Below are 23,556 nucleotides of genomic sequence, written 5' to 3'. Positions count from 1 at the left end.
CTCGTTTTGAATTGAATGATTGTAGTCTGGACGGAGTCCCCCTGGTGCTGTTGCTAATATCTTAAAGAAAGGGCTGATTTTTATTTACAGTTTGATCGTGAGACTGGTAGCACGATCACTTATTGCAGTGGCTGGAACCGAGTTTCATTGCATCTGGCCCATCTGTTTATAACAAATACGCGGCCATAATGTTTTCCGTGGAAATGAAATTTCAAATAAAGTTTGGTATGCTCAGATCTAAGGGGCTGCAACCTCTTAAGCAGAAGCTATCAGACTTTGAGATGGGTACCCATCCAGTGCTGCTCGTCCTAACTCTCGTATGCGCTATTTTAATTTTGTACAGACCTTCGACCAGCTTTCTATAAAACATTTTTTTTTAAATAACTTTGCGGTTTAAACCGTAGCCAAATGCTTTTGAAATGGTTTTCAAAAGGAACAAATATGTAATGGGATGGAATGCCCTCCAACTCCTGTTCTTAACCACTCTGAATGAAGAACGTTGAGGTAGAGGTGTGTTAGTTCTATTAGTGCCACACTAAACATTTTAAAACCGATGTGCTTCCCTCATCACAAGATAAAAATGTAATAATATATCATATTATTTTTTCAAATTTTTATTTGCCTTTTGAAATAAGCTCTCCCTGCCATATACATTACATTGCTATCTACCTTTGCTAACTGCCATTGCTAATTACCATTTAATGCTAGTAATCATATAATGCTTGACATCCATCAATATGAAATGCACTCTGAAATGTTGTGTAGAAGGTAAAAGCTCTTACGACAATTTATGGTTTCCGGCGGTCTACTGGAATGTTTGATAGTTTTATGAATACGTAGTTTCTTCTCAGCTGCATCTGAAAGACTATAAAAAATGATTGTATATCTCCGTGACGGCATATTGATTTAGTCATTTCCTTAATTTGACTTTTAACATACTGCCTCTTTTATAGCGCCAGCAAAAGGACCAATAGACAATGTCTCCTTCAGTACGATATCTTGATATAAATAGCTGAGGCTTTGGCAGTACCCTTTTGAGAAAGTTGGGCTTCCCTGTAAATGAACTGTAAAAGTCCCCCGTCAGGCCCTACAGTGGACTGGTCGAAGAAATGAAGTCTCAGCCGTTAGCACAGGGGCATTCCACATACACAAACAAAAGGTTACACCTGGCCATATAGGGTTCCTTGATTAATGAGGAATCCGACCGGAAACCTCCCAGCTCTCCTTGGGAGCCCAAGCTCCACTCCGCAGCTGCCAGTGGAAACCTTTTTGTACTGGTGGATCCACAAGCTCCGCATACATGAGCATGGCTCTGTCATTTGTCGTCTATCTTAATTTATCCTCAGAATTTGTCACCGTCCCTAAGCTCCCAAGGACTTACTTTTAAAAATGTCGCTCATCCGCCAGTCTTTCTCGGGAAGGTGAGGAATGTCCTCCATCCTGACCTTCGCTCCTCTTTGAAGAGACTACATAGGCAGCACATCCTGCTGAAGGCATTCCACTATATACTCTTACCGTTTCAGTATGTAGTTGAAAAGCCCTTTTTTAATTTTTTATGTGGTATAGACCTGTAGAGGCCATTGACTGGGCGGGCAGTCGTGGGAAACGTGTGTGTGGTCTTGTTTCCTGGAGTTTGGCTATGTGACCTTTTGACCTGTGGCATGAATGTCAGTGTGACCTGAGAGTCAGAGATCAGTGGTGGCTGAAGGCAAAGGCTTGGTCATTGTTGGTCAGAGACATGAGGGTGATCAACTGTCTGCTTCTCGAATCTTCTGTTGCTCTTTCACCGAACCAGCTAACCATTGGGGACTTGTGATAATTTGATGATATTGAACTAAGACAGACAGCTAGATGAATAAACCACATTGACTACCATCAGCAACACACCTTTTTTCTTTAAAAATACACATTTATTTTCTATCCCACAACACAATATAGAGCTGTACACGTTTTACAAAGGACACAATTCCCCAAAAATCTACATGTTAGTTTCTCTCACAATAAAATCTTTTGGGTACTTCTGATGAAAGTACATTGGGTGGTCGTTCCCATTCTAGTAGCTCACAAAGGCCCATTGCAAAACACTTGATGGATCTTCATATATTTTTTTGCATTGTCATACCTGCCCAATATATGTAATCAACTTAACCACAGGCTAGTAGACAGCTTGAGTTAGGACTGATAAATATACCCTATTGCTTTGAGACATGGAGGGAAGCAACATTTAGTTACCCTTAAAGAACAGTGGTAAAGAGGCTTCTGTAAAGCTTTTAAGAAAATAAAGTATTTCAACGATAAATACAAAACTAGCTACAATTTACAATCAAACATGTTAAATGCATTACGCATTCAACCCATAGAAATATTCCAGGCAAAAACAAAGGTCAAGGGGAAAGACTTTGGTTTCTCAGAGGCTTTGTTAAATCTCTCGGCAAGCATGCACATCATCCAGGGTTTGAAGTTCGAAGCGTTTATGGTTGAAAATTCTGTGGCCGGATCTTCATCTCCACCCTCTTCAGGGAGTAGTTGGGCCCGTGCCAGCCGTACCAAGTGATTCCATCTGAGTTCTTGATGTGGTCGCCATAGCGATAGAACACGCCGTTCAGGTTGGAGTCAGTACAACAGTTGTACCAGTAACCACCTGTAGGGGAAAATAGTAAAATAGTAATTGGAAAGAAATTGAAAGGTGTTCAAGGAATTGATTCCAATTAATTCTTACATAGAGTCAATCTTAATCTATTCATGTAAATTGTGATTTAAACCTGAGTTAAGTATTTTGTACCTTTGCGTAGTGAAGCACAGTCGTCCACACATTTGTCGTTGTCCTTGCCCTTGGTGCTGAAGTTGGTGTTGTTGTGGTAACGCAGAGAGTCCCCAGCGTTTCCACTATAGTTGGCGATGAAGAGTTTGTAGCTGTTCAACTCGTTTTTCACTGTGAAGTAGCTGTACTCTGCAAAGCGGGTCTGGCCTTCCCAGTCCTTCATTGGAGAACAGAAAACACAAATAGTACCTGATTAACATATTTGCTGCACAGCTTGTTGTAAAACTACACAACTGACAATATTGAACTTTGTAATTAAAATAGTAATGTTATCACTTTTGGTGAAGCAAGAGGTTTACCACTTGCCCATGGGTTTTCTTTTTACTGTGTTTTGGGTGGTCTGTCGTCAGTCTCCGGGCTCTGAAGAAAACCTCTCACTTGCTAACATCAGTTTCCCAGGAGTGGTGTGTGTCAGAACCATGGAAAGCTTTACCAAGTTGTTATCTATTTACTACTCTCAATATCTGGGGCATGGTCTAAGCGGCTAGCCTGTTTTGGGTTTCCCACCCTCAGCCGTCCTTTGTACCTCCATCTCTATCCTCAGTGTGCTGGGCTGCCTTGTCATACGGAAGACGTTGTCATTGCCCAGCCAGAAGTCTCCGCGGATGGTGCCAAAGCCGTTCTTGTACTGTTTCCAGTCGCGGTTGAAGGAGGTCAGTCCCACCTTGCGTCTCTGGATGATTGTCCATCCACCACCATTGCTTTCCATGTCACAGAATACCTGAAACCAACAGCACAGGTTAAACATGTGGATCAGTTGGTAGAGAATGGCGTTTACAACACCAGGGTTGTGGGTTCGATTCCCACGGGGGACCAGTACAAAAATCTATGTACTCACAACTGTAAATTGCTCTGCAAAAGAGCGTCTGCTAAATGACAAAAATGTAAATGTAAACAACTTACCCCAACAAGTCTGTGAAAAGTCTACAGAGTAGTCTACATAGACTACAATGTAGCAGGGATGTGTGAACCTAAAACTTGTTTGCAGATACAGGGTTCATCACTTACACTGATCTCAGAGGTATTCAGGAAGTCATCTGCAGGCAGTTTGTACTCCCCCGAGATCTTGTAGTTCTTAGTGTACAGCGATGCACAGTCGTAGACGGCATCTAGAAAATTAAAGGTTATGTCATTAGAGATGGCCAAACCAGATGCCGTTTTCATGGTGGATTTAAAAAAAATGCAAATTGACTGAATCATGGGAATGGGATGTCTGGCAGAGAAGTCAAAGACTTTGAGATAAAAGGATATTATACACGGCATGGTTCAGTTTCTCAGCGTAGTTCCCTCAGTTGTTCATGTGATGGTATGGTGACGCGGTTAGTGGTGCTCTGAGATCACTGGGGAGAAATGGATCCAGTGCATCAAAAGAGGGATAAAGTGTTTTCGAGGCTGGAGTGGAATCACTCTAATCTTTGCTTTTCTTCCTGCTCTGCTTCCCCGTCTGCACAGTGTCTCTGTAATTTGCAGAGTCTTTTTATAAAGCTTCTCTCTGTTTACCGTGCCTGAATCATAAAAGCAACACTGCTAAGACTGGCTAATAGGGTATGAAAAGAGTACACTTCGACATGCCTGGTTAAATCTCCCCACAGTGATGAATGGTTTGGTTAAGTTCAGATGACTGATGGAAACAATTTGGCTTTGATGGAGGTGGTCTTTATTGACAGACTTCGTGCAGACAGGACACTACGAGTTCAAATTATGGCTTTTGGCTGCCATGAGACACCCAGACATGCTTGCACACTATAATCTCCATTATCACCAATTGATGGCAGCTGTTTGGTGCCCAAGATTCGGAGCGCCCACAGCTAATTATAGTTTGTCCAAAAATATGTTTCTAGTGTCCTGTAAATTAAAATGTTGGTATTTTTGACAAACAACAACACCCTACATACCAATGTAATAGACCACATTTTGGTTGGTTGTTTAATGGTTTTGAAACTAAGAGTCGTGTCTTTCTTTTAAGGGGTATTTTTTTAAGTGGATCATTTTCTGACTGCAGACTGACTGATGTCATAAAGAGGAGGGAAAAAATACCTTTTAAGACAACCACATTTCCTGTGTATCTGACATTAGGTGTGTGCTATGAATATATATATATATATATATATATATGGTAGTGTGTAATGTATGGCAGCCAGTGATATGAGTTTCACACCTGTGGAGAGCATCTGGCAGAAGATGCTGTGCAGGCGAGTGCGATAGAGAGGGGGAGGGAGAGAAGTATTGTCTGGGTCTAAACTGAACTGAGTCTGCCATGTGGAGCTGGACAGATTTCCACTCTGGCCATTTGTCACAGTTACTACTGTACTACTGCATTCTACTACGCAAAGGCTATTACTTTCACCAGAAAACCTTTTTGTGTTTTATTCCTACTAATTATTCAATTTCAAACAGTTTTTGATGCCTTAATTTAGCCTCTTTTTTCCCCCACTGAAGTTGAGAAGTAATGAAAACACTACATTTTTTAAAATTTACACTAAAGCAGTGTTTAATTTCTCTTTTCTTCTTTGTTGCTGTCGCACAATGAACAAATTAAAGGGGCTTAATTCCCTGACCCAAGAACCTGGGACACATCCACATGGTAAGTTCTTACCTGACGAGGTCTGAATGGCCGACTCGACGGCTTGTAGCTGCATGATCTCCACCCGGTTGTTGATCTCGGAATACTTGCTCTCGGCCTCTGTGACGCGGGCCTCCTGCTGCCGGTTCTGCTTGTCCAGCTCCATCATCTGCCGAACTACGTTCATCAAGTCTGCCTCCTGCTTGCGGTTCAGCTCCTCCAGGAGGCTGGTTAGGTTGGCCACCTGTACCTTCAGGGAGCGCACCTCATCGCAGCACTGCGCCTTTGGAGGCTTGGGTGGCGCCAGCCTCTTCCTTGGGTTCTGCACCAACGCTTCTGTCAGCACCAGCAGCAGGGTGACACTCAGAGCCACTGTCCGCAAAGACATCTTAACCATTTTCTATGTTTCAAAAATTAGATACTTGCACCTATGTTCTTTTTTCTCTTGTCTTGCTCTGCTTGAATACAAGCTGTCCTGGTCCAGTCTGATTCTTTAGCGGTGCTGGAGGTCCTGAAGAGGCTAAGTGAACAGGATTGGTTGGAGTGAGTTAGGAATCAAAGTCCTGACTGGTTGAAGTGAAGCTCCCTTTAGCCAACTGTTTGCTCAGGCTCTTTGCTCCTCAGTAAAGCACTGCTGTGGCTGGTGCATCTTAAATATTTTTGACATGTGTGCCCTCCCCTTTTGTGGTTGTGCTCACAGTCACTGACCCCCCCCCTCCAACCCTCTGGGCGGAGGGCCTTCCCCACCCCTGTTTCTCCCCCCCTCCACCTCTCCATCTCTCTCTCTCTCTCTCTCTCTCTCGCTCACTCTTGTTGGTTCTGCCCTGTGTCTCGTTTCTTTGTCAGGTGTTGAAAGTTTGTTTTTCGCCCTGTCTGAAAGAGGCTTTGTATCCAACAGCCTTTCATTCCCTATGACTCGTCTTTATACAGAGGCACACCTTGCTAATTACTTTTGATACTTGTATCAAGCTTTGTGATTTTACTGCTCAAAGTAATGGTAGGTGTGCGACATATCTTTGGCTTGCCTTCACACCCGAAGGTAGTCCTTTTTAATGGTAGTTGTGTGTCACCCTCGGGAACGTTTCAGCAATAAACGCTGCCTCTTTACATGCCAAAGGAAATGAAGGTGCTAAGTGCTCTTAATTGAGGTTTAAGCACACGTATGTTATTGATGCCACTGTGTGTGTTTCTGTCCCTTTCTAGCACAGAGTAACAATATGAGTTACAATAAGTCAATATGAGTGACAATAAATCAACCAGTTACTGTACATCGAGGGAACAAGCAAGCCACAAAAGAGCTGAAAGAATGTCAATCCTTCACTAGAAAGGACTTGGCTTTTATAGTTTTGTTTATTGTGTTTGGGATGTAAGTGCGTGCGTGCGTGCGTGCGTGCGGCGGCAAGCGTGTGTGTGCGCCTCAGTTTGATGTCCTAAGGCCTGACACTGAGAACCAAATAGTTTTCTCAATCAATATGTCTTCAGTGCCTTCAGAAAGTATTCATTCCCCTTGACTTATTTCACATTTTGTTGTGTTACAGCCTGTATTCAAAATGGATGAAATAGATTTTTTTTCTCACCCTTCTACATATAATACCCCATAATTACAGTGAAAACATGTTTTCAGAAATGTTGTGAAAATGAACTGCAGATATCTAATTTACATAAGTATTCACACCCCTGAGTAAATACATGTTAGAATCTTTGGCATTGATTACAGCTGTGAGTGTTTCTGGGTAAGTCTAAACTTTCCACACTGGGATTGTGTGACATTTGCCCATTTTATTTTTTTCAAAATTCTTAAGTTCTGTCAAGTTGGTTGTTGATCATTGCTAGACAACCATTTTCAAGTCTTGCCATAGATTTAAGTCAAAACTGGAACTCAGGAACATTCAATGTCGTCTTGGTAAGCAACTCCAGTGTATATTTGTTCTTGAATTTTAGGTTATTGTCCTGCTGAAAGGTGAATTCATCTACTAGTGTCTGGTGGAAACTAGACTGAACCAGGTTTTCTTCTAGGATTTTCCTGTGCTTTAAAAAAAAACTTCCTTCCTTAGCGATTACAAGCATACCCATAACACGATGCAGCCACCACTATGCTTCAAAATTTGGAGCATGGTACTCAGTAATGTGTTGTATTGGATTTGCCACAAACATAACACCTTGTATTCAGGACACAAAGTCAATTGCTTTTCCACATTTTTTGCATTATTACTTTAGTGCCTTTTTGCAAACAGGATGTGTTTTTGGAGAGAATGCCAAGAGTGTGCAAATCTGTCATCAAGGCAAAGGGTGGCTACTTTGAAGAATCTCAAATATAAAATATATTTTGATTTGTTTAACACTTTTGGTTACTACATGATTCCATGTGTGTTATTTCATAGTTTTGATGTCTTCACTATTATTCTACAATGTAGAAAATAGTAAAAAATAAAGGAAAACCATTTAATGAGTAGGTGTTCTAAAAAAATTGAGTGTGCTGTGTGTGTGTGTGTGTGTGTATATTTATATATATAATTTATGAAATTTTGTACGACCATACTGTGTAGTAGGAACCAGTGTCAAAGGACTCAGATCCTGTAACCGGTCACATATGGCATCAAAATGTTGGCCACATGCTATACCTTGCCACCTCTTTCACAAGGAACATATTTCTGCTGTGAATAAAGGCTTAGAGGAATACAAATGACAATATTTTCCCCATGTCATGCCCATTGAGTATATTCTTTTTGTGTAGTGTTTGGTTTAGTCATAGGCGTGAGTCAGTCTTAAGGAAATAAGTGTATAATATGCTTTCTTAGATATTCTCGATGCCTAAAAACAGTGTTGTGAATCATATTTCACTCTCAAGCAATGTGTCCCTGAGGCCTCGCTATTCATTGGGCCTGGAATCTGTCAAATAGCACTTGTGCTGGAACTTCCAGCTGGATGCTAGTTCATACTGTTAGCACCACGTTGCTTTTTCCCCCAGATTCACTGTTTTCTCAAAATATTCTCTTGCTTCGCACCATGCGGCATGTGAAGAATGCAGAGCACCCATTGACATTAGAGGTGTTAAGACTAATAAACCTCCGCGAAGGCCCCGTGTGGCTCCCATGGATAGCCCTTATAGTTTTCAAAGCAATTTAAAAAACACGTTAAGAGATCGCCCTGCTGCTCCCAACACGATGGTTCTCTACTTTTGATAAGCATGTAGTGTTTTCCACAGGATCCCCCGGCTCGGGTTATGCATTTTTTTTGTGTAACAAGCTCTATTTTGGTGTTCTCTGTCACATTCTAATGTCTTGATTCCAGCCTTAATATGCAGCAAAATGACTGAACATGTATGAATTCAGTGTATTGCTAGTTTTTGGGGATATCGTCTAGACCTTTATGATCAGTAAGTAAGACATTACACCGGTTTTTAACATTTAACCTGTCTTCTCTTGAGTATTTTACTGCAAGATATATATTGCCACAATTATGATTGTTCTTCAAATGATATATTTTATTAAAACAGAAAAATTAAGTAAATTGCCCAAATGATCTTAAATAAATTAAAAGTTACATTTTAAAATCAAACAAATTGTGTGATGGCCACTCAGTTAAATTAGTGAAAGAATTCCAACAATTGCAGCTCTCTTTGTGAATTGCAGTATGTCATATATTTGAAAACAACTTGTGTATCTATTGACCAACATATTTCTTCCTTAATAATCTTGTCTGCTGACTTCCGCAGGCTTCAAACTACCTTTTTTAGAGGCATTTTCTCAGGTATCTGCAATACAGGTATGATTGAAGAAGGAAGCAGGTGTTAAACGGCAGTTGTCTACTCCATTGTCAGACTTTGATTAAATCAGTAGACCTACAGTGCCTTCGGAAAGTATTCAGACTCCTTGACTTGTTCCAAATTCTGTTAGGTTACAGCCTTATTCTGAAATTGATTTAATAGCTTTTCCCCCCTCAATCTACACACAATACCTCATAGTGACAAAGCAAAAACAGGCTCTTAGACATTTTTGCTAATTTATTAAACATAAGGAGCTGAAATATCACATTTGCATAGGTATTCAGACCGTTTAAAAACAGTACTTTGTTGAAGCACCTTTGGCAGCGCTTACAGCCTCGAGTCTCCTTGGGTATGACGCTACAAGCTTGGCACACCTGTATTTGGTGGTTTCTCCCGTTCTTCTCTGCAGATCGTCTCAAGCTCTGTCAGGCTGGATAGGAACCGTTGCTGCACAGCAATTTTCTGGTCTCCAGAGATGTTCAATCGGGTTCAAGTCAGGGCTCTGGCTGGGCCACTCAAGGACATTCAGAGACTTGTCCTGAAGCGACTCCTGTGTTCTCTTGGCTGTGTGCTTAGGGTCGTTGTCTTGTTGGAAGGTGAACTTTTGCTCCAGTCTGAGAACCTGCTCCAGAGTGCTCAGGAATTCATCAAGGATCTCTCTGTACTTTGCTCCGTTCATCTTTGACTCGATCCTGACTACACTCCCAGTCCCTGCCACTGAAAAACATCCCCACAGCATGATACTGCCACCTCCATGCTTTTACCGTAGGGATGGTGCCAGGTTCCTCCAGACGTGACACTTGGCATTCAGGCCAAATAGTTATTTCTTGGTTTCATCAGACCAGAGAATCTTGTTTCTTATGGAGTCTTTAGGTGCCAAGCGGGCTGTTATGTGCCTTTTACTAAGGAGTGGCTTCCGTCTGGTCTCTACCACAAAGGCCTGATCGGTAGAGTGCTGTAGAGATGGTTGTCCTTCAGGAAGGTTCTCCCATCTCCACAGAGGAACTCTGGAGCTCTGTCAGAGTGACCATCAGGTTCTTGGCCACCTCCCTGACCAAGGCCCTTCTCCCCTGATTGCTCAGTTTGGCCGGGTGGCCAGCTCTAGGAAGAGTCTTCATGGTTCCAAACTTCTTCCATTTAAGAATAATGGAGGCCACTGTGTTCTTGGACCTTCAATGCTGCAGGAATGTTTTGGTACCCTTCCCCAGATCTTTGCCTTCGACACAATCCTGTCTCGGAGCTCCACGGACAATTCCTTCGATCTCATGGCTTGGCTATTGCTATGACATGCATTCTCAAATGTTGGACCTTATAGACAGGTGTGTGCCTTTCCAAATCATGTCCAATGAATTATATCTACCACAGGTGGACTCAAGTGAAGTTGTGTGAACATCTCAAGGATGATCAAGGGAAACAGGATGCGCCTGAGCTCAATTTCGAGTCTCATAGCAAAGGGTCTGAATACTTATGTTATTTACATATTTCTGTTTTGTATTTTTAATAAATAAGCAAACATTTCTAAAAACCTGTTTTTTCGCTTTGTCATTATGGGGTATTGTGTGTAGATTGGTGAGGATTCTTTTTTTAAATCCATTTTTAGAATACGGCTGTAACGTAACAAAATGTGGAAAAAGTCATAGGGTCTGAATCCTTCCCGAAGGCACTGTATATCAATATCTTTGAAAATACCATATAATTTATCTTTAGCTTCATAACAATTCAATCTGTTAAATTTTATCACATTTTGGACAAAAGTGAGGCTATCTCTCCACTAGCCTACCTATTGTTCCTGCAGTGAGGAGGATTTACCATATTCATAAAAAAAAATCGTAATTTATCTGCAGATAATTGGCGAAAAGCCTACCAGTATACAAATTAGGGAGCCAAATGAACGGCTCTCTAGCCGATGTGTTTCGGAAGGATACTGACAAGTCACTCATTTTAATATCAGTGTCTGGCAAGTCCCGATGGACTATATATCAAAAATACAAATGAGATCTTTAGTTTACTTATCCCGATGTGATACCATGGACATATAACTACGTTGTATGATTTATGAATGGCAAATAGATGTAGGAGATTGACAGTCAGTTCAACACCTTTTATAAACTAGTTAAGCTTGCTGTTCATCAATCAAAGCACAGTTAGCCTATGCGCCATCACTTTGTGGCTTCATATGAAACACGCAAAATAAATGAAAGGAATGTGTAAACAATAAACTGTGGTTTCCACTCGTCGTTACCACATTATATTCGATGTACAAATTGACTCACATAGACGATGAAGGAGCATCATGCTCTCTCCCTCCGTGTAAAGACATTTGACTGCAACCACAGCGTATATATATATACACACATACACACACACACACACACACACACACACACACACACACACACACACACACAGGAACCGGGACAGACAACTGCTGTCAAACCCGCAGTGTTTCCCTGTCAACACTCACTTTGTGACTGTCCTATCAATAGATTGGTAGAAGATGCAGATTGTTCATTCTAGCAGGGGAGAGTTTGGCACACTTCTGAATTTAAAAGTAGCCTAGTTTATTCATATCGTTCATTCCAGCGGGAGAGGGCTTGGTGGACTTTTTTTCTGACTTGCAAATTGTTAAGAACTAGCCCAGTTAATTTAAGTGAAAAAAGTACCTGGCTGAAAATGTGTGTAACTGGCTGTATAGCCGACGCAAGTGGAAAACACTGAGCTTGAGCTGATGGAATTAATCGTGCCAAGTGTTTCTCATCAGAAGTTGCTCACCGCCAGACATCTTCTTTCGAAAAACCCCTGTAAAGCGTTTGAAATCAAACTGTCCAGTGACCAGAGGGCCAAGCTGTCCGTCTCAGTCAAAGCACTCATGGGTTCAATTAGGGAGAGGGACGTAACGGCAGCCAACAAATTCCAGGGCTCCTCTCTGAGCTAAAATTATATAACATTTATTAAAGTAAAGTCTTCCACCTGATGTCAAGTACCTCCGCACAGATTACCTTTTTTTACATTTTTTATTGTAGAACAAGTTGCTTGAATCAGATGTACAAATGCAAACCTTGTTTTATCCTTTTACTTTTATGCACACAGACCTACATTGATGTATTTAGAGCTATTCTGTACTGCTATCATGATGCGTATTAAGTAAAACATTTCAAACGACGATACAGTGCATTCAGAAAGTATTGATTTATTCAACTTTTTGTTACAGCCTGAATTCTAAATTTATTTAAAAAAACAATCTCACCCATCTACAAACAATACCTCATAATGACAAAGTGAAAACATGTTTTTAGAAATGTTTGCAAAGTTATAGAAAATGAAATACAGAAATATCTCACGTAAGTATTCACAGCCCTGAGTCAATAATTTGTAGAAGCACCTTTGGCAGGGTAAGTCTCTAAGAGCTTTCCACACCTGGATTGTGCAACATTTGCCCATTTATTATTTTCAAAGTTCTTCAAGCTCTGTCAAATTTGTTGTTGATCATTGCTAGACAACCATTTTCAGTTCTTGCCATAGACTTTCAAGCAGATTTAAGATAATGCTAACTCGGCCACAGAGGAACATTCATTGCCTTCTTGGTAAGCAACTCCAGTATAGATTTGGTCTTGTGTTTTAGGTTATTGTCCTGCTGAAATGTGAATTCATCTCCCAGTGTCTGGTGTAAAGTTGACTGAACCAGGTTTTCCTCTACTATTTTGCTTGTGCTTAGCTCCATTATGTTTCTTTTTTATCCTGAAACTCCCCAGTCCATAGCGATTTACAAGCATACCCATAACATGATGCAGCCACCACTATGCTTGAAAATACGGGGAGTGGTACTCAGTCATGTTGTTGTATTGGATTTACCCCAAACATAACACTTTGTATTCAGGACGAAAAGTTAGTTGCTTTGCCACATTACTTTAGTGCCTTATTGCAAACGGATGCATGTCTTGGAACATTGGTATTCAATACAGGCTTCCTTTTCACTCTTTCAATTAGGTTAGTATTGTGGAGTAACTACAATGTTGTTCATCCATCCTCAGTTTTCTCCTATCACAGCCATTAAACTCTGTAACTGTTTTAAAGTCACCATTGGCCTCATGGTGAAATCCCTGAGCGTGTTTCCTTCCTCTCCGGCAACTGAGTTAAGAAGGACACCTGTATCTTTGAAGTGACTGGGTGTATTGATACACCATCAAAGTGTAATTAATAACTTCACCATGCTCAAAGGGATATTCAACATCTGCTTTTAGTTGTTGTCTACCAATAGGTGCCCTTCTTTGCGAGGCATTGGAAAACCTTCCTGGTCTTTATGGTTGATTCTGTGTTTGAAATTCACTGCTCGACTGAGGGACCTAGCAATCATCTGTATGTGTGGGTTACAGAGATGAGGTAGTCATTAAAAAAAATCATGTTAACCACTATTATTGCACACAGAGTGAGTCCATGCTACTTATTATGTGACTTGTTAAGCACATTTTACTCCTGAACTTATTTAGGCTTGCCATAACAAAGGGGTTGAATACTTAATGACTCAAGACAATTCAGCTTTTAATTCTTTATTAAATTGTGAAAATTTCTAAAAACATAATTCCACTTTGACGTTATGGAATATTTTGTGTGTGTGTGTGTGTGTGTGTGTGTGTGTGTGTCAATTTTAATCCATTCAGGCTGTAACACAAAACAAAATATAAAAAGTAAAGTGGTGTGAATACTTTCTGAACACATTCCAGGGTTAAAAATGTATCTAGATATTAAATTACCTTTCTGTTACCTTTGGTCTTTGCTGTGATTTCCATCAAATTGGTAGTGATGTGAATTTTTCTGTAATTCTCTGTGGTCTGTACTGAGTTAATGCCAAACAGATTTGTGGTCCATAACTACAGTAAGCTCTGAAACTATTGGGACAGTAACAAATGTTTTGTTATTTTGTCTCTGTACTCCAGCACTTTGGATTTGAAATAATTCAATGGCTATGAAGTTAAAGTGCAGATTTTCAGCTTTAATTTGAGGGTGTTTTCATCCATATCGGGTGAACCGTTTAGAAATCACAGCACTTTGTGTACGTAATCCCTTCATTTTAGGGACCAAGACTATTGGGACAAATTCACTTACAGTGCATTCGGAACGTATTCAGACCCCTTGACTTTTTCATCATTTTGTTACATTACAGCCTTATTCTAAAATTGATTAAATAGCCCCCCCGCATCAATCTACACACAATACTCCATAATGACAAAGCAAAAACAGGCTTTTAGACATTTTTGCAAATGTATTGAAAGTAAAAAACTGAAATATGACATTTGCATAAGAATTCAGACCATTTGCTCAGTACTTTGTTGAAGCACCTTTGACAGCGATTACAGCTTTGAGTCTTCTTGGGTATGACGCTACATGATTGGCACACGTGTATTTGGGAAGTTTCTCCCATTCTTCTTTGCAGATCCTCACAATCTCTGTCAGGTTGGATGGGGAGCGTCACTGCACAGATATTTACAGGTCTCTCCAGAGATGTTCGTTCGGGTTCAAGTCCGGGCTCTAGCTGGGGCACTCAAGGACATTGAGACTTGTCCCGAAGCCAGTCCTGCGTTGTCTTGGCTGTGTGCTTAGGGTCATTGTCCTGTTGGAAGGTGAACCTTCGCCCCTGCCTGAGGTCCTGAGCGCTTTGAGCAGGTTTTCATCAAGGATCTCGCTGTACTTTGCTCCATTCATCTTTCCCTTGATCCTTACTAGTCTCTCAGTCTCTGCCGCTGAAAACGCCACAGCATGATGCTGCCACCACCATGCTTCATCGTAAGGATTGGGCCAGGTTTCCTCCAGGCGTGACGCTTGGCATTCAGACCAAAGAGGTAAATCAGACCAGAGAATCTTGTTTCTCATGGTCTGAGAGTCCTTTAGGTGCCTTTTGGCAAACTCCAAGCGAGCTGTCATGTGCCTTTTACTGAGGAGTGGCTTCCATCTGGCCACTCTACCATAAAGGCCTGATTGCTGGAGTGCTGCAGTGATGATGGTCCTCCTGGAAGGTTCTCCCATCTCCACAGAAGAACTATGGAGCTCTGTCAGAGTGACTACCGATTACTCAGTTTGGCCTAACGGCCAGCTCTAGGCAGAGTCTTAGTGGTTCCAAACTTCTTCCATTTAAGAATGATGGAGGCAACTGTGTTCTTGGGGACCTTCAATGCTGCAGAAATGTTTTGGTATCCTTCCCAAGATCTGTGCCTCGACACAATCCTGTCTCAGAGCTCTACGGACAAATTCTTCGATCTCATGGCTTGGTTTGTGCTCTGACATGTGCTGTCAACTGTGGGACCTTATATAGACAGGTGTGTATCTTTTCAAATCATGTCCAATCAATTGAATAGACCACAGGTGGACTCCATTCAATTTGTAAAAACATCTCAAGGATGATCAATGGAAACAAGATGCACCTGAGCACAATTTCGAGTCTCATACCAAAGGGTCTGAATACTTATGTAAATAAGGTATACCTGTTTTCACTTTGTCATTATGGGGTATTGTGTGTAGACTGATGAAGAAAATGTTTTAATTTAATACATTTTAGAATAAGGTGGTTACGTAACAAAATGTGGAAAAAGTCAACTGGTCTGAATACTCTCCGAATTCACTGTATATATGTATTAAAGTAGTCAAAAGTTATGTATTTGGTCCCATATTCACAGCACGCAATGACTACATCAAGCTTGTGACTCTACACATTTTGTTGGATGCATTTGCTGTTTGTTTTGGTTGTGTTTTTGATTATTTTGTCCCCTTAGAAATTCATGGTAAATAATGTATTGTCATTTTTGAGTCACTTTTTTATTGTAAATAAGAAAATGTTTCTAAACACTTCTATATTCATGTGGATGCAAAAATTATTACAGATAATCCTGAATGAATTGTAAAAGATGAATGATAAAGTTGGATGCACAAATTTGTCACAATACATTTGGTCATTGTATCATTTAAAATCCAAAGTATAGAGCCAAAACAACAAAGAATGTGCCACTGTCCTAATGCTTTTAGAGCTCACTGTATATTGATGAAAGATGAGAAAGATTTCTGGATACTGGGATAACATCAGTCTCAGAGGGATTGCTATTTATTTTAATTGCAAATGTTTTAATTACACACAGTTTAAATTTAAACAGTTGCTCCTGCTCAAAATGTGGATAAGCGTTGATTTTGTTGCATGTGATAGAATGCTACATTCTACCTGGTCCCATCAGATAATCTGGCACATGTTAGCCCTATGCTAACCTCACCAGACAGACGGGGATTATTTCCTGAAACAAGTTCTGCATCAGCCGATTACAAATGTTGACGTAGATGGACGTGAACAAACACTTTCCATAAGAGCGTCCTTAACAAAGTCAAGCACTCTCATTATCCTACAGATGGCAGTATTGTGTTATTTTAAAGAAGTTTTCCGCGAGTCTGGACTCGAACCCACGTTGACGAGCATCCACGCTACAGGAAAGTTAACAATTTATAGTTCTACAGTGCACCTGTCAATCAACTGATCAACACTGTAGGTCACGCTGTAGGTCTGATAATAAGATGGTAACACAGACCATTCAGTGCTTTCAGGGTGTGTTCATTGTCATAGTGATAACGGCAAATAATACTTAAATGGAAAATAATGTAAAAACTTGTATTTAAATGTAGATATTAAACAGCAAACACCAAAAATAAGAACAAAAAAAATATATAGCTACATATTAGGCAATTCGTTAGCTAAATATTAGGGCTATACATATTTACCTGTGAAAGTGCTAACAAAAACAAAAAAGTTACCAAATGATGTAATGGCAGATCTGTGAGTTCCTCAAGGCTGTGCTCTGTGATCCCTGTGTACTAGTGATGTCACTATACCAGAATTTTGACTTCGATACTGATACCAGGATTAGTATCACAATACTCGATAACCAAACAATACCAAAACAATATCAAAGCGATACCACGGCAGAAGAAGCAGGCATATTAGCTAAAGTCACAGAATGGCACTTGATCCAGACAGATAAACTCAGCTACTGCTCTGTTCAATCGTTGGGCATCTTTTGAGGTAGATTAGAATTTTGTTACGTTAGACTCTTTTAACGTAAAAGATAAATTCAGACAGCCATGTATGCAGTAATGAACCAATTATACAATCTTACAATCAGTTTGAATGTTTTTACCAATCAAACTACATAATGGTAATAATTTGTTTGAATTGTAAATCTCTATTGATAAACTGGGTAAATCAAGATGTAGCCTAGGTCTATCCACAATACAGGTGAATGCATATTCAGTAGGCGTGTGTGCATGCATTGAGTTATTGAGCTTGTTTTGGCTGATTTCATGGCGCTACAGATGACAAATCATCTGTTTCCCTTCCATTTGGGACTTATTTTATTGTACTGATAAAAAACATTTGCATATACACTGCCGTTCAAAAGTTTGGGGTCACTTAGAAATGTCCTTGTGTTTGAAAGAAAATCACTGTCCTTTTTAAAATAACATCAAATTGATCAGAAATACAGCCTAGACATTGTTAATGTTGGAAATGACTATTGTAGCTGGAAACGGGATGATATTTTTCTGGAATATCTACATAGGCGTACAGAGGCCCATTATCAGCAACCATCACTCCTGTGTTCCAATGGCACGTTGTGTTAGCTAATCAAATTATTTTAGCACAGCTGAAAACTGTGGTGGTGATTAAAGAAGCAATAAAACTGGCCTTCTTTAGACTAGTTGAGTATCTGGAGCATCAGCATTTGTGGGTTCGATTACAGGCTCAAAATGGCCAGAAACAAGTAACTTTCTGAAACTCGTCAGTCTATTCTTGTTCTGAGAAATGAATGCTATTCCATGTAAGAAATTGCCAAGAAACTGAAGATCTCGTACAACGCTGTGTACAACTCCCTTCACAGAACAGCGCAAACTGGCTCTAACCAGAATAGAAAGAGGAGTGGGAGGCCCCGGTGCACAACTGAGCAAGAGGACAAGTACATTAGAGTGTCTAGTTTGAGAAACAGACGCCTCACAAGTCCTCAACTGGCAGCTTCATTAAATAGTACCCGCAAAACACCAGTCTCAACGTCAACAGTGAAGAGGCGACTCTGGGATGCTGGCCTTCTCGACAGTTTAGAAGGTCCAGAAAGGTACATTAGCAGACCACTAATATGGTGTATTTTGTCAGCATGCTAATATGCTAAAATACACTAATATGGTGTATTTTGTCAGGTGCTAAGATAACATAGGAAAATATGGTCTTCTGACACTGTCTCTCTCAATTTCAACTCCCCGACAGTTGTTAATGCTGTAGCCTGCATCTCTCCTCCAAACGGCTATTATTAAAGAACATTTGTCTAAATAAGTGTCCAACAAACTACTGTAATCTGACATTTTCCTGGGACTCCACAATATTTACGAGTAATAGCCAAGGCAGCGGAGAGACCAGGTGCGTAATTGTGTAACAAAACAATGAAGACCGGCAGGCTTAAGATATGTAGTCTAAGTGTATGCATATTAGCCCGTAATTCATTAGTTCAATGTTAGGCTTAATACTGCAGTTAATATATCCAGTCAATTGAAACAGCGAAAATAAAAAAAAGTCAACAGATAACGGAATCACAGGTAGCCTACATAAATTATAGTAGCTGCTATAGGCTATATTACATAATGTGTAGGCTACACTTACATATACAGCGTTTTTATATGCATGTTTATAATCACATACTTTGTCACGTTATTTGACTCGAGGACCAACAGTGGAGAATTCTTTTCCTCAAATAAAAACCTTGCTCAAGGTAGATATGAACTCGCGGCCGTCGTACCTTGCTGTCTCTGGGCCTACTGTTTTAGTTCATCACGCCAGCAATTAGTGATAGTGGTAAGAGTAAATTATAACTATTTGACAAGACCACGGGCGTCTTAGACTTAGTTTTTTATTTTTAGGATGTACAAACATAAGCATAATCCTCCTACGTCTTCATTGATGTGAAAGCACACGAATGTGTAAAACATGGGATTTTCAAATATATGCGAACATCTTAGTTCGTACTAAGATAGTTAGTACTAGTAGCTAGAAGTCGTCTAGTCAAGAACGCATCAATGCAATATTGACACAACATTTTCTTATAGACCAACGGAACAAAAGCAGACCTTGAATTTGTAGGTTTAAAATATCCCTCTGGTGGCCAGGTTTGACCTATTTTAAGAAATGCCATTGGTCTAAGATCTTTGATAGGCTGATGCAGAATTTTGTTCCAGGAAATAATCACTGTCATCTGTTGAGGTTAGCATAGGGCTAACGTGTGCAAGGTTATCTGATGGGACCAGCTACATTGTAGGGTTCTATCCTGTGCAAATAAATTGATGATTTTAATTGGCTGATGCGCATTTCACAAGTAAGGCTCCACAGTGTTTAGGTACTGTTTATTCTCTCTTCCAGATTGATATCAACCTAACTGCAGGATGGTAGTGGAGCCTGCATGGAAAATAGTCTATTGACAGTTAGTGAATGCATATACTGGAAGTGTATTGACATACTATACAGTGCGTTTGGAAAGTATTCAGACCCCTTGACTTTTACACGTCTTGTTACGTTACAGCCTTATTCGAAAATTGATTAAATAAATAAAAATCCTCATCAATCTACACCCAATACCCCATAATGGCAAAGCTAAAACAGTTTTTTATATATTAATAAAAAATAAAAATAAAAACTTATTTATAAAGTATTCAGACCCTTTGTTATGAGACTCGAAATTGAGATTGGGTGCATCCTGTTTACATTGATCATCCTTGAGCTGTTTCTGCAACTTGATTGGAGTCCACCTGTGGTAACTTCAATTGATTGGACATGATTTGGAAAGGCACACACCTGTCTATATAAGGTCCCACAGTTGGCAGTGCATGTCAGTGCAAAAACCAAGCCATGAGGTGGAAAGCGTTGTCCGTAGAGCTCCGAGACAGGATTGTGTCGAGGCACAGATCTGGGCAAGGGTACCAAAAAAATGTCTGCAGCATTGAAGGTCCCCAAGAGCACCGTGGCCTCCATCATTCTTAAATGGAAGAAGTTTGGAACCACCAAGACTCTTCCTAGAGCTGGCCACCCAGCCATACTGAGCAATCGGGGGAGGAGGGTCTTGGTCAAGGAGGTGACCAAGAACCCAATGGTCACTCTGACAGAGCTCCAGAGTTCCTCTGTGGAGATGGGAGAACCTTCCAGAAGGACAGCCATCTATGCAGCACTCCACTAACCAGGCCTTTATGGTAGAGTGGTCAGATGGAAGCACATGACATCCTTCTTGGTTTGCCAAAAGACACCTAAAGGACTCTGACCATGAGAAACAAGATTCTCTGTTCTGATGAAACCTAGATTGAACTCTTTGGCCTGAATGCCAAGCGTCACATCTGGAGGAAACCTGTCACCATCCTTACGGGGAAGCATGGTAGTGGCAGCATCATACTGTGAGAATGTTTTTCAGTGGCAGGGACTGGGAGACTGGTCAGGATCGAAGGAAAGATGAACAAAGCAAGGTAGAGAGATCCTTAATGAAAACCTGCTCCAGAGCGCTCAGGACCTCCGACTGGGGCGAAGGTTCACTTTCCAACAGGACAACAACCCTAAGCACACAGCCAAGACAACGCAGGAGTGGCTTCGGGACAAGTCTCTGAATGTCCTCGAGTCGTCCATCCAGAGCCCGGACTTGAACCCGATCAAACATCTCTGGAGAGACCTGAAAATAGCTGTGCAGTGACGCTCCCCATCCAGCCTGACAGAACTTGAGAGGATCTGCAAAGAAGAATGTGAGAAACTCCCCAAATACAGGTGTGCCAAGTTTATCGTGTCATACCCAAGAAGACTCGAAGCTGTAATCGCTGCCCAGGAGCTTCAACAAAATACTGAGTAAATGGTCTGAAATGCTTATGTAAATGTGTATTTTTTTTAAACATTTTTATATGAAGTTGCAAAAAAATTCTAAACCTGTTTTTGCTTAATCATTATGGGGTATTGTGTGTAGATTGATAAAGGGGAAAAACAGGCTGTAACATAACAAAATGTTGAAAAGGTCAAGGGGTCTGAATGCATTCCAAATGCACTTTTAATGTATTGATCCATTTGAAAGTGTATTGAATATTGATATAGTACATGTACTATACTTGTGCTTCTCAAATGTGTTCTTATTTCATAGGGCTACTGATATTCTTTATTTGTGCTTTATATTACAATTAAACAGAATGTACACAAGGCATCCATGTGAGGATCCTTTTCAATATTCAGCATAACAATTTGTTTTATTTTATTCAAATAACACGTGACCTAACCCACAAAAATCTAGAAAGCCAGGCAGGCCTTCAATGCAATAAATTGTTCTATATTCCGCTATAATGAGTACCTCTGTATGCGCCTTGGCATCCACCAAGCGTCTGAGCGGATGAGCTCAAGCCCAGCGGGTCTGGTGGCTCAGGCGGCCATGGCTACCAGGTGGTGTAGATTAGAGCTCGGTGGACAGGGGCCAGATACTCACCGCCCAGTCACTACCCTACTAAAACGTTAGCCGCAATGGAACAGAGGGTACAGCGAGTTCACCGTATTCTTATCCCAACGAAGCAGCCGTCTACTGCTCTTCTTCAAAGAGATGGTGCGTGACAATGTGCCGGGCAAACAGAAGTCATCCCGACTTTTGACTTCTGGTAGATCACAATTAAATCTGGTTCCATATTTGTGGGTTTGAGCGGATCTCCTTGTTTTTATTCAATTCTATTTGCAAAATATTTTGTGGGTATTTGCTAAAAGGCCCTGTTGGCATGCATCTTTTCTTAAGTCATCTTTTCTCCAATCCATTTTGTATTTTGGAATACAAGGATGGAATTTCTGAATGAGCTTTTGGTTTACAGTGCCTTCAGAAAGTATTCACACCCCTTGAGTCTTTCCACATGCTGTTTTAAAGCGTGAATTTAAAATGGATTAAATTAAGATGTTTTGTCACTGGCCTACATACAATACCCCATAATGTCAAAGTGGAATTATGTTTTTGTCTTTCGTCAGTAGGTATTCAACCCCTTTGTTATGGCAAGCCTAAATAAATCCAGGAGTACAATTTTGTCACATAATAAATTGCATGGACTCGCTGTGTGAAATAATAAACTCAATTTTTTTAATGACTACCTCATTTCTGTACTCCACACATACAATTATCTGTAAGATCCCACAGTCAAGCAGTGCATTTCAAACACAGATTCAACCCCAATGACCAGGAAGGTTTTCCAATGCCTCGCAATGAAGGGCACCTATTGGTAGATGGCAAAAAAAAAGCAGACATTTAATATCCCTTTGAGCAGGTGAATTTTGGGTGGTGTATCAATACACCGAGTCACTACAAAGATACAGGCGACCTTCCTAACTCAGTTGCCAGAGAGGAAGGAAACCGCTTTGGGATTTCACCATGAGGCCAATGGTGACTTTAAAACAGTTTATTGGCTGTGTTAGGAGAGAGCTGAGGATGGATCATCGACATTGTAGTTACTCCACATATTAAATAATCAATTTAATCTATTTTGAATTAAGGCTGTAACAACAACAAAAAATGTGGAATAAGTCAAGGGGTATGAATACTTTCTGAAGGTACTGTACCTTTTTCAAAGTCAAAGGAAAACCTGTAACCAATTGGCAACATGCATTAAGGCAACAATACACTTGTTCCATTGTTTTAAGGTTAAGGGAAAACTTAATTATAACATAAGTTGGTAAACGAGAACAAAGGCAAAAATGTACCTGAATATTGTAAGGAGTGGAATCATTTGAACAGAAGCAGATGTCCAGTGTATAATTTTGACTGAATGCCGTCAATATGTATGGAAACCAAGTCCCCCAACGTTGTCCATGGTTCCTTTGTCTGTGTCCAAATAGCAACGGCAACATTCCAATGAGGTCATAGTGTCTGACTCCAAGGCAGAAAATGGATCCTTTCTTCCCATGGCCTCTTGACCCTGAGGTGAGGGTCCCAGGAAAGCCATTCTGTGGAGGTGTCCCAATGTGTTAACAGCACAGAGTAAACAGAGATGGAATGGCTTCTCCAGCTGACATCTCAGTGGCCCTTTAACACGCTAAATTAACACTAGCTAAAACGTGCGAGAGAACGTTATATTGGCCATCCTTGTGGTACTGGTATTCTAAATTTATAGTTGGTTTTTGATTCATTTGTAGCCTGCATGAATAGATGTACTTAATGAGCCAAACAATCATTGCTTTTATGCCCTGGTAAGTGTACCGAATCGATGAAACAAATAGCTTCTTGTAGACCTAATACACTTCGATGTGAACCGTGGCAAACAAAGTTGATCTTATGAGAATGCTGTGATGCTATCAGTCAGATATTTGGCCTAGCCTTCTTACTTTGAGAAATTTTTCTGAAATGCTTT

The 23,556-nt window shown here is 40.5% G+C and overlaps 2 protein-coding genes across 3 annotated transcripts in view; one reads left to right on the top strand and one right to left on the bottom strand.

The window, feature by feature from the left end:
* mtor (mechanistic target of rapamycin kinase) overlaps positions 1-23,556 on the top strand; it is a 134,150-nt gene that overhangs the window by 26,139 nt on the left and 84,455 nt on the right. The window lies entirely within an intron of this gene.
* On the bottom strand, positions 1,889-6,032 carry LOC106572191 (angiopoietin-related protein 7). The gene is made up of 5 exons (XM_014146135.3): positions 5,418-6,032; positions 3,830-3,930; positions 3,348-3,542; positions 2,783-2,978; positions 1,889-2,641 (listed from the first exon to the last, which is right to left on the bottom strand). Exons 1-5 carry the CDS (start codon positions 5,779-5,781, stop codon positions 2,472-2,474), a joined length of 1,026 nt encoding a protein of 341 aa, XP_014001610.1. The 5' UTR covers positions 5,782-6,032; the 3' UTR covers positions 1,889-2,471.

The sequence above is a fragment of the Salmo salar genome, chromosome 15 (genome assembly GCF_965601325.2).
Source record: "Salmo salar chromosome 15, fSalSal1, whole genome shotgun sequence".
NCBI lineage: Eukaryota > Metazoa > Chordata > Actinopteri > Salmoniformes > Salmonidae > Salmo > Salmo salar.
This window is presented reverse-complemented; position numbering and strand designations above follow the sequence as displayed.

Excerpts from the sequence above, each read along its gene's own strand:
- LOC106572191 (XM_014146135.3), bottom strand. The coding sequence starts at position 5,781 with ATGGTTAAGATGTCTTTGCGGACAGTGGCTCTGAGTGTCACCCTGCTG. Across the intron at positions 2,979-3,347 it reads CACTGAGGATAGAGATGGAG|GACTGGGAAGGCCAGACCCG; the intron begins GTACAAAGGACG and ends TCTCCAATGAAG. Across the intron at positions 2,642-2,782 it reads CTGTGCTTCACTACGCAAAG|GTGGTTACTGGTACAACTGT; the intron begins GTACAAAATACT and ends TTTCCCCTACAG.